This window comes from Somniosus microcephalus, unplaced genomic scaffold (assembly GCF_052327205.1).
Source record: "Somniosus microcephalus isolate GS21.2 unplaced genomic scaffold, FLI_Smic_1.0 unresolved_chr7, whole genome shotgun sequence".
NCBI classification, from domain to species: domain Eukaryota; kingdom Metazoa; phylum Chordata; class Chondrichthyes; order Squaliformes; family Somniosidae; genus Somniosus; species Somniosus microcephalus.
In genome coordinates this window covers 41,377,624-41,389,053 of record NW_028225185.1, presented here as the reverse complement: position 1 = coordinate 41,389,053, position 11,430 = coordinate 41,377,624, and the positions used below count along the sequence as shown (strand labels likewise).

The 11,430-nt window shown below is 49.7% G+C and overlaps 1 protein-coding gene across 1 annotated transcript; it reads right to left on the bottom strand.

Annotated features, from left to right (window-relative positions):
- Nucleotides 1-1,557: 1,557 nt before the first annotated feature.
- On the bottom strand, nucleotides 1,558-11,230 carry LOC147086837 (myeloid differentiation primary response protein MyD88-like). The gene is made up of 3 exons (XM_085979018.1): nucleotides 10,942-11,230; nucleotides 8,784-8,893; nucleotides 1,558-1,836 (listed from the first exon to the last, which is right to left on the bottom strand). The coding sequence occupies exons 1-3, from the start codon at nucleotides 11,177-11,179 to the stop codon at nucleotides 1,753-1,755; spliced, it is 432 nt and encodes a 143-aa protein (XP_085835144.1). The 5' UTR covers nucleotides 11,180-11,230; the 3' UTR covers nucleotides 1,558-1,752.
- Nucleotides 11,231-11,430: the final 200 nt, after the last annotated feature.

Below are 11,430 nucleotides of genomic sequence, written 5' to 3'. Positions count from 1 at the left end.
GGTCTCCTCCTGATCCTAATGTAACAGGCTCGAGGGGCTGAACGGCCTCCTCCTGTTCCTAATGTAACAGGCTCGAGGGGGCTGAATGGCCTCCTCCTGTTCCTAATGTAACAGGCTCGAGGGGGCTGAATGGTCTCCTCCTGTTCCAAATGTAACAGGCTCGAGGGGGCTGAACGGTCTCCTCCTGTTCCTAATGTAACAGGCCCGAGGGGGCTGAATGACCTCCTCCTGTTCCTAATGTAATAGGCTCGAGGGGCTGAATGGTCTCCTCCTGTTCCTAATGTAATAGGCTCGAGGGGGCTGAATGACCTCCTCCTGTTCCTAATGTAACAGACTCGAGGGGCTGAATGGTCTCCTCCTGTACCTAACGTAACAGGCTCGAGGGGGCTGAATGGTCTCCTCCTGTACCTAACGTAACAGACTCGAGGGGCTGAACGGCCTCCTCCTGTTCCTAATGTAACAGGCTCGAGGGGCTGAATGGTCTCCTCCTGTTCCTAATGTAATAGGCTCGAGGGGGCTGAATGACCTCCTCCTGTTCCTAATGTAACAGACTCGAGGGGCTGAATGGTCTCCTCCTGTACCTAACGTAACAGGCTCGAGGGGGCTGAATGGTCTCCTCCTGTTCCTAATGTAACAGACTCGAGGGGGCTGAATGGCCTCCTCCTGTTCCTAATGTAACAGGCTCGAGGGGCTGAGGGAGCAACAGCACAGAGAGGCTCAGGAATACCTGAGGGGAGCTGTCCAGAAGCAACGACGTGCATTTATATAGCACCTTTAACGTAGTAAAACGTCCCAGGGCGCTTCACAGGAGCGATTATCAAACAAAATCTGACCCCGAGCCACATAAGGAGAAATTAGGGACAGGTGATCAAAAGCTGGGTCAAAGAGGTCGGTTTTAAGGAGGAGAGAGGCAGAGAGGCCCCTATATTTTAACAATATTAATTATCGGCCTCTATATTCTAACACGCACACTGACTGGCACTGCTGTCTGGAGTGTTGCAGTAACCCGCTTTACTACACTGAGCTTTACCCATATGCCCACCACCAGTCCCCTTTACCCCCTTCCTCGGCCAGTGGAGTGGTTCAATGCACCGTCCAGCGGGGTTGGGCGGCTGTGCAGAGCAGGAAGGACTCGGACTCTGTCTGTGCCGAGTTCGCTGGTCAGGGCAGCAGTAAGCGGAGTAACCGCTGCCGGTCCTGGTGGCGACATGTCTCATCCTGGTGAGCAAAGCCCTGGGTGGCCTCCTCGCGCCCCCCCCCCCCCTCCCTATCTCTCTAACCTCCTCCAGTCCCTACAACCCTCCGAGAGCTCTGCGCTTCTCCAATTCCGGCCTCTCGTGCTTCCCCCGATTTCCGTCGCTCCACCATTGGCGACCGCGCCAGGGCCCCCGAGCTCTGGAATTCCCTCCCTAAACCTCTCCGCCTCTCTCTGCTCTTTTAAGACTTAAAAGTGACCTCTGTGACCCAGCTTTTGGCCACCTGTCCCCAATATCTCCTTATGTGGCTCGGTGTCAAATTTTGTCTGATTTACGCTCCTGTGAAGCACCTTGGGACATTTTACTATGTTAAAGGCGCTATATGAATGCAAGTTGTTGTTGTGATGTATTCCACCGTCGATTGCCGACTCTGGCTGAAGAACAGGCGTTCGGTCAAGGGTGACCGTCCCATGGCACGTCCAGAGGAGGTAACGCACGAGAGTTCTCCACAGCAACAGCGACATCGCTCGCTCGCTCTCCTGACCCACTCCTCCCATCACAGCATAGCAGCCAGGTCCTCTCGTCCCATCTCGGTCATGTAGTCAAAGAGCCGTCCAACGGAAGCTTCGGAGAGTTTGGTCTACGAAACACAAACGCAGAGGGTGTCAGCATTGTGTGTTGTCACAGACCACATCAACAGCAGCAGTTCGCAACGAGCGGAGAGAGAGAGAGTGTGTGGGGCCGCCTAAAGGACAGGTAGAGAGAGAGTGGAATCGAAAGGAGAGAGAGAGAGAGGGGGCAACTAAACGGAGAGAGTGTGGAACTAAAGGGAGAGAGAGAGAGTGAGTGTGGAACTAAACGGAGAGAGTGTGGAACTAAAGGGAGAGAGAGAGAGTGAGTGTGGAACTAAATGGAGAGAGTGTGGAACTAAAAGGAGACGTGTAGAGAGGGAGAGAGTGTGGAACTAAACGGAGAGGTGCATAGAGAGAGAGTGAGTGTGGAACTAATTGGAGAGGGAGAGAGAGAGTGAGTGTGGAACTAAATGGAGAGAATCATCGAAAGTTACAGCACGGAAGGAGGCCATTTCGGCCCATCGTGTCCGCGCCGGCCGACAAAGAGCTCTCCGGCCTAATCCCACTTCCCAGCTCTTGCTCCGTAGCCCTGCAGGTTACAGCATCCCAAGTGCACATCCAAGTACTTTTTAAATGTGGTTCGGGTTCCTGCCTCTACCACCCTTTCAGGCAGTGAGTTCCAGACCCCCACAACCCTCTGAGTGAAGACATTTCCACTCAAATCCCCTCTAAACCTTCCCCCAGTTACTTTAAATCTGTGCCCCCTGGTTTTTGACCCCTCTGCTAAGGGAAATAGGTCCTTTCTATCCACTTTATCTATGCCCCTCATAATTTTATACACCTCAATAAGGTCTCCCCTCAGCCTCCTCTGTTCCAAGGAAAACAGACCCAGCCTATCCAGTCTTTCCTCATCGCTAAGATTCTCTACTCCCAGCAACATCCTTGTAAATCTCCTCTGTACCCTCTCTAGTGCAATCACATCTTTCACAGAATCACAGAATCACAGAAACCCCCACAGTGCAGATAGAGGCCATTTCGGCCCATCCAGCCTGCACCGACTCATATCCCACCCGATCCCCGTAACCCCACGTATTTAATCCCCCTAACACTAAGGGTCAATTTATCATAGCCAATCAACCTAACCCGCACATCTTTGGACTGTGGGAGGAAACCGGAGCACCCGGAGGAAACCCACGCAAACACGGGGAGAATGTGCAAACTCCACACAGACAGTCGCCCGAGGCCGGATTCGAACCCGGGTCTCTGGCGCTGTGAGGCAACAGTGCTAACCACTATGCCACCCTGTAATGTGGTGACCAGAACTGCACGCAGTACTCTAGCTGAGGCCTAACTAGTGTTTTATACAGTTGAAGCATAACCCCCCTGCTCTTGTATTCTGTGCCACGGCTAATAAAGGCAAGTATCCCGTATGCCTTCTTACCCATCTTATCTACCTGGCCTGCTACCTTCAGGGATCTGTGGACATGCACTCCAAGGTCCCTTTGTTCCTCTACACTACTCAGTGTCCTACCATTTAATGTGTATTCCCTTTCCTTGTTCGCCCTCCCCAAATGCATTACCTCACACTTCTCCGGATTGAATTCCATTTGCCACTGTTCTGCCCACTTGACCAATTTATTGATACCTTCCTGCAGTCTACAGCTTCCTTCTTCAGTATCAACCACACCGCCGATTTTAGTATCATCTGAAAACTTCTTAATCATACCCCCTATATTCAAGTCTAGATCGTTGATATATACCACAAAAAGCAAGGGACCTAGTACTGAGCCCTGCGGGACCCCACTGGAAACAGCCTTCCAGTCACAAAAACACCCATCAACCATTACCCTCTGCTTCCTATCTCCGAGCCAGTTTTGAATCCAACTTGACACTTTGCCCTGGACCCCATGGGCTTTTAACTTCGTGACAGTCTGCCATGTGGAACCTTATCAAAAGCCTTGCTAAAGTCCATATACTGTAGAGGGGTTGAGAGAGAGGGAGTGTGTGTGGAACTAAATGGAGAGAGAGGGAGTGGAACTAAGAGAGAGAGAGAGAGAGAGAGAGTGTGGAACTAAAACGAGAGAGAGAGAGTGTGGAACTAAAACGAGAGAGAGAGAGAGAGTGGAACTAAAAGGAGAGAGAGAGAGAGTGTGGAACTAGAGAGAGAGAGAGAGAGAGAGAGAGAGAGTGGAACTAAAAGGAGAGAGAGAGAGAGTGTGGAACTAAAGAGAGAGAGAGAGAGAGAGAGTGGAACTAAAAGGAGAGAGAGAGTGTGGAACTAAAGAGAGAGAGAGAGAGAGAGTGTGGAACTAAAGAGAGAGAGAGAGAGAGAGAGTGTGGAACTAAAAGGAGAGAGAAAGAGTGTGGAACTAAAAGGAGAGAGAGAGGAACTAAAAGGAGAGAGAGAGAGTGTGTGGAACTAAAAGGAGAGAGAGAGAGTGAGTGGAACTAAAAGGGGAGAGAGAGAGAGAGAGTGGAACTAAAAGGAGAGAGAGAGAGAGAGAGAGTGTGGAACTAAAAGGAGAGAGAGAGAGAGTGTGGAACTAAAAGGAGAGAGAGAGAGAGAGTGTGGAACTAAAAGGAGAGAGAGAGAGAGTGTGGAACTAAAAGGAGAGAGAGAGAGTGTGGAACTAAAAGGAGAGAGAGAGAGAGAGTGTGGAACTAAAAGGAGAGAGAGAGAGAGAGAGAGTGGAACTAAAGAGAGAGAGAGAGAGTGTGGAACTAAAAGGAGAGAGAGAGAGTGTGGAACTAAAAGGAGAGAGAGAGAGAGTGTGGAACTAAAAGGAGAGAGAGAGAGAGAGAGAGAGAGAGTGTGGAACTAAAAGGAGAGAGAGAGAGAGAGTGGAACTAAAAGGAGAGAGAGAGAGAGAGTGTGGAACTAAAAGGAGAGAGAGAGAGAGAGAGTGGAACTAAAGAGAGAGCGAGAGAGAGAGTGTGGAACTAAAAGGAGAGAGAGAGAGAGTGTGGAACTAAAAGGAGAGAGAGAGAGTGTGGAACTAAAAGCAGAGAGAGAGAGTGTGGAACTAAAAGGAGGAGAGAGAGAGAGAGAGTGTGGAACTAAAAGGAGAGAGAGAGAGAGAGAGAGTGTGGAACTAAAAGGAGAGAGAGAGAGAGTGTGGAACTAAAAGGAGAGAGAGAGAGAGAGTGGAACTAAAAGGAGAGAGAGAGTGTGGAACTAAAAGGAGAGAGAGAGAGAGTGTGGAACTAAAAGGAGAGAGAGAGTGTGGAACTAAAAGGAGAGAGAGAGAGAGTGTGGAACTAAAAGGAGAGAGAGAGAGAGTGTGGAACTAAAAGGAGAGAGAGAGAGAGTGTGGAACTAAAGGAGAGAGAGAGAGAGAGTGTGGAACTAAAAGGAGAGAGAGAGAGAGAGTGTGGAACTAAAAGGAGAGAGAGAGAGAGAGTGTGGAACTAAAAGGAGAGAGAGAGAGAGAGAGAGAGTGTGGAACTAAAAGGAGAGAGAGAGAGAGAGAGAGAGTGTGGAACTAAAAGGAGAGAGAGAGAGAGAGTGTGGAACTAAAAGGAGAGAGAGAGTGTGGAACTAAAAGGAGAGAGAGAGAGAGAGTGTGGAACTAAAAGGAGAGAGAGAGAGAGAGAGTGGAACTAAAAGGAGAGAGAGAGAGAGAGAGTGTGGAACTAAAAGGAGAGAGAGAGAGAGAGTGGAACTAAAGAGAGAGAGAGAGAGAGAGAGAGTGGAACTAAAAGGAGAGAGCGAGAGAGAGTGTGGAACTAAAAGGAGAGAGAGAGAGAGAGAGAGAGTGTGGAACTAAAAGGAGAGAGAGAGAGAGTGTGGAACTAAAAGGAGAGAGAGTGTGGAACTAAAAGGAGAGAGAGAGAGAGTGTGGAACTAAAAGGAGAGAGAGAGAGAGTGGAACTAAAAGGAGAGAGAGAGAGAGGGAGTGTGGAACTAAAAGGAGAGAGAGAGTGTGGAACTAAAAGGAGAGAGAGAGAGAGAGAGCGTGGAACTAAAAGGAGAGAGAGAGTGTGGAACTAAAAGGAGAGAGAGAGAGAGTGTGGAACTAAAGGAGAGAGAGAGAGAGAGTGTGGAACTAAAAGGAGAGAGAGAGAGAGAGTGTGGAACTAAAAGGAGAGAAAGAGAGAGTGTGGAACTAAAAGGAGAGAGAGAGAGAGAGAGAGTGTGGAACTAAAAGGAGAGAGAGAGAGAGTGTGGAACTAAAAGGAGAGAGAGAGAGAGTGTGGAACTAAAAGGAGAGAGAGAGAGAGTGTGGAACTAAGAGAGAGAGAGAGAGAGAGAGAGAGTGGAACTAAAAGGAGAGAGAGAGAGAGAGTGTGGAACTAAAAGGAGAGAGAGAGAGAGTGTGGAACTAAAAGGAGAGAGAGAGAGAGTGTGGAATAAAGGAGAGAGAGAGAGAGTGTGGAACTAAAGAGAGAGAGAGAGAGAGAGAGTGGAACTAAAAGGAGAGAGTGTGGAACTAAAAGGAGAGAGTGTGGAACTAAAAGGAGAGAGAGAGAGAGAGTGTGGAACTAAAAGGAGAGAGAGAGTGTGGAACTAAAAGGAGAGAGAGAGAGAGAGTGTGGAACTAAAAGGAGAGAGAGAGAGAGTGTGGAACTAAAAGGAGAGAGAGAGAGAGTGTGGAACTAAAAGGAGAGAGAGAGAGTGAGAGTGTGGAACTAAAAGGAGAGAGAGAGAGAGTGTGGAACTAAAAGGAGAGAGAGAGAGAGAGAGAGTGGAACTAAAAGGAGAGAGAGAGAGAGAGTGTGGAACTAAAGGGAGAGAGAGAGAGAGAGTGTGGAACTAAAAGGAGAGAGAGAGAGAGAGTGTGGAACTAAAAGGAGAGAGAGAGTGTGGAACTAAAAGGAGAGAGAGAGAGAGTGTGGAACTAAAAGGAGAGAGAGAGAGAGAGAGAGAGAGAGTGTGGAACTAAAAGGAGAGAGAGAGAGAGAGAGTGTGGAACTAAAAGGAGAGAGAGAGAGAGAGTGTGGAACTAAAGGAGAGAGAGAGAGAGAGAGAGTGTGGAACTAAAAGGAGAGAGAGAGAGAGTGTGGAACTAAAAGGAGAGAGAGAGAGAGAGTGTGGAACTAAAAGGAGAGAGAGAGAGAGAGTGTGGAACTAAAAGGAGAGAGAGAGAGAGAGTGTGGAACTAAAAGGAGAGAGAGAGAGAGAGTGTGGAACTAAAAGGAGAGAGAGAGAGAGTGTGGAACTAAAAGGAGAGAGAGAGAGAGAGTGTGGAACTAAAAGGAGAGAGAGAGAGAGTGTGGAACTAAAAGGAGAGAGAGAGAGAGAGAGAGAGAGAGAGAGTGTGGAACTAAAAGGAGAGAGAGAGAGAGTGTGGAACTAAAAGGAGAGAGAGAGAGAGTGTGGAAGTAAAAGGAGAGAGCGAGAGAGAGAGAGTGGAACTAAAAGGAGAGAGAGAGAGAGTGTGGAACTAAAAGGAGAGAGAGAGAGAGTGTGGAACTAAAGAGAGAGAGAGAGAGAGAGTGTGGAACTAAAAGGAGAGAGAGAGAGAGTGTGGAACTAAAGGGAGAGAGAGAGAGAGAGTGTGGAACTAAAAGGAGTGTGGAACTAAAGGAGAGAGAGAGTGTGGAACTAAAAGGAGAGAGAGAGAGAGTGTGGAACTAAAAGGAGAGAGAGAGAGAGAGAGTGTGGAACTAAAAGGAGAGAGAGAGAGAGAGAGTGTGGAACTAAAAGGAGAGAGAGAGAGAGTGTGGAACTAAAGGGAGAGAGAGAGAGAGAGTGTGGAACTAAAAGGAGAGAGAGAGTGTGGAACTAAAAGGAGAGAGAGAGAGTGTGGAACTAAAAGGAGAGAGAGAGAGAGAGTGTGGAACTAAAAGGAGAGAGAGAGAGTGTGGAACTAAAAGGAGAGAGAGAGAGTGTGGAACTAAAAGGAGAGAGAGAGAGAGAGTGTGGAACTAAAAGGAGAGAGAGAGAGAGAGTGTGGAACTAAAAGGAGAGAGAGAGAGAGAGTGTGGAACTAAAAGGAGAGAGAGAGAGAGTGTGGAACTAAAGGAGAGAGAGAGAGAGAGAGTGGAACTAAAAGGAGAGAGAGAGAGAGAGTGTGGAACTAAAAGGAGAGAGAGAGAGAGAGTGTGGAACTAAAAGGAGAGAGAGAGAGAGAGTGTGGAACTAAAAGGAGAGAGAGAGAGAGAGTGTGGAACTAAAAGGAGAGAGAGAGAGAGAGTGTGGAACTAAAAGGAGAGAGAGAGAGAGAGTGTGGAACTAAAAGGAGAGAGAGAGAGAGTGTGGAACTAAAAGGAGAGAGAGAGAGAGTGTGGAACTAAAGGAGAGAGAGAGAGAGAGAGTGTGGAACTAAAAGGAGAGAGAGAGAGAGTGTGGAACTAAAAGGAGAGAGAGAGAGAGTGTGGAAGCTAAAAGGAGAGAGAGAGAGAGAGTGGAACTAAAAGGAGAGAGAGAGAGAGTGTGGAACTAAAAGGAGAGAGAGAGAGAGTGTGGAACTAAAAGGAGAGAGAGAGAGAGTGTGGAACTAAAAGGAGAGAGAGAGAGAGAGAGTGTGGAACTAAAAGGAGAGAGAGAGAGTGTGGAACTAAAAGGAGAGAGAGAGAGAGTGTGGAAGTAAAAGGAGAGAGAGAGAGAGAGAGTGGAACTAAAAGGAGAGAGAGAGAGAGTGTGGAACTAAAAGGAGAGAGAGAGAGAGAGTGTGGAACTAAAGGAGAGAGAGAGAGAGAGAGAGTGTGGAACTAAAAGGAGAGAGAGTGTGGAACTAAAGGAGAGAGAGAGAGAGTGTGGAACTAAAAGGAGAGAGAGAGAGAGTGTGGAACTAAAAGGAGAGAGAGAGAGAGAGTGTGGAACTAAAAGGAGAGAGAGAGAGAGAGTGTGGAACTAAAAGGAGAGAGAGAGAGAGAGAGAGAGAGAGTGTGGAACTAAAAGGAGAGAGAGAGAGAGAGAGAGGGAGAGAGTGTGGAACTAAACAGAGAGAGAGAGAGTGTGGAACTAAACAGAGAGAGAGAGAGAGAGGGAGTGTGGAACTAAACAGAGAGGGGGAGTGTGGAACCGGCCGAGGGAGGAACTGATACAACCCCCGTTGTGTACACTCGGTACCTGCCACGTCCTGAGCAGTTGTTCGGCTGGATTTGGTGAATTTTGAGCCCAGCTGCGGATGTAGTGTGGTTTTGTCCCGAGCTCGGAGCCCAACCAGCGCCAATCCATGCCTGAAATCACAAACATCAGCCGTTGACGTTCCGAGACACTGAACTCTCCCTCTCGCTCCTCCCCCAGGAAGTAGTCACCTCAGGAGATGTCCTCACCTCGTCCCCTCTCCCTATCTCTGTAACCTCCTCCAGCCCCACAACCCTCCCAGATCTCTGCGCTCCTCCAATTCTGGCCTCTCGCGCATGCCCCCGATTTCCATCGCTCCACCATTGGCGGCCGTGCCTTCAGCCGCCTGGGCCCCGAGCTCGGGAACTCCCTCCCTAAACCTCTCCGCCTCTCTCCTCCTTTAAGATGCTCCTTAAAACCGACCTCTTTGACCAAGCTTTTGGTCGCCTGTCCTAATATCTCCTTATGTGGCTCGGTGTCGAATTGTGTCTGATTTACGGTCCTGTGAAGCGCCTTGGGACATTTTACTACGTTAAAGGCGCTATATAAATGCAGGTTGATCAACATCCTGGGGGGGTCACCATTGACCAGAAACTTAATTGTGGCTACAAGAGCAGGTCAGAGGCTGGGTATTCTGCGGCGAGGGTCTCACCTCCTGACTCCCCAAAGCCTTTCCACCATCTACAAGGCACAAGTCAGGAGTGTGATGGAACACTCTCCACTTACCTGGATGAGTTGCAGCTCCAACAACACTTGAGAAGCTCGACACCATCCAGGACAAAGCAGCCCACTTGATCGGCACCCCATCCACCACCTTAATCATTCACTCCCTCCACCACCGGCGCACCGTGGCTGCAGTGTGTACCATCTACAAGATGCATTGCAGCAACTCGCCAAGGCTTCTTCGGCAGCACCTCCCAAACCCACGACCTCTTCCACCTAGAAGGACAAGGGCAGCAGGCGCATGGGAACACCACCACCTCCAAGTTCCCCTTCAAGTCACACACACCATCCTGACTTGGAAATATATCGGCCGTTCCTTCATCGTCGCTGGGTCAAAATCCCCGAACTCCCTCCCTAACAGCGCTGTGGGACACCTTCACCACACGGGACTGCAGCGGTTCAAGAAGGCGGCTCACCACCACCTTCACAAGGGCAACGAGGGATGGGCGTAAATGCTGGCCTTGCCAGCGACACCCACATCATAGAAACATAGAAGATAGGAGCAGGAGTAGGCCATTCGGCCCCTCGAGCCTGCTCCGCCATTTAATGAGATCATGGCTGATCATCCAAATTCAGTACCCTGTCCCTGCTTTCTCCCCATATCCCTTGATCCCTTTAGCCTTAAGAAATATATCCAACTCCTTCTTGAATATATTTAATGAATTGGCCTCCACTGCCTTCTGTGGTAGAGAATTCCACAGGTTCACCACTGTCTGGGTGAAGAAATTCCTCCTCATCTCAGTCCTAAATGGCTTACCCCTTATCCTTAGACTGTGACCCCTGGTTCTGGACTCCCCTGCCATCGGGAACATCCTTCCTGCATCTAGTCTGTCTAGTCCTGTTAGAATTTTATAAGTTTCAATGAGATCCCCTCTCATTCTTCTAAACTCCAGTGAGTATAAGCCCAATCGACCCAATCTCTCCTCATACGTCATTCCTGCCATCCCAGGTATCAGTCTGGTGAATCTTCGCTGCACTCCCTCCATGGCAAGAACATCCTTCCTCAGATAAGGCGACCAAAACTGCACACAATACTCAAGGTGTGGTCTCACCAAGGCCCTGTACAACTGCAGCAAGACATCCTTGTTCCTGTACTCGAACCCTCTCGTTACGAAGGCCAACATACCATTTGCCTTCTTAACCGCCTGCTGCACCTGCATGCTTACCGTCAGCGACTGGTGCACAAGGACACCCAGGTCTCGTTGCACTTCCCCTTCTCCCAATCTATTGCCGTTCAGATAATAATCTGTCTTCCTGTTTTTGCCACCAAAGTGGATTAACCTCACATTTATCCACATTATATTGCATCTGCCATGCATCTGCCCAATCACCCAACCTGTCCAAATCATACTGGAGTTTCTCGGCATCCTCCTCACAGCACACACGCCCACTCAGCTTTGTGTCTGTCACCCCGCCACATCCCGTGGGGTGAGCTTACCGTCGGGCTGCTTCACGCTCAACGCGACCGTGAACTCGTGTCGAACCGAAAACTTCATGTCCTTTACGTAGAGGGAGCGGAGCTGCCGGGGACCTGCAAGGAATGGAGAGAGAGTCACGGCAGAGGGAGTTATACCGGCGATAGGGCGGGGGGGGGGTCCGAGCAGGAAAGGCCCAGGCTCCATCCCCGGCCTGTGCTGAGGGAGCTGACCATTGACTGGGCCGCAGTTGGAGACCATTACAATTGGTGTCTGTCACCCCGCCACCCCGGGGAGCAGCCAGGGCTCTTGCCCCACGAGAAGGTGTGGACATCTCGTGGGGGCCGGATCAGGCTCCCGTGGTCGACTAACTTGCCAACTCCCTGGGCTGACACGTGGGCTCTTCGCTAAGCCTCCTGCAGGTCATTCATTCGTGCTCCCTCTCTCTGTCCTCCATTTCTCTCTCTCTCACTCAATGCCCCTCCCCTCTGTCCATGTCCCTCTCCCTTTCG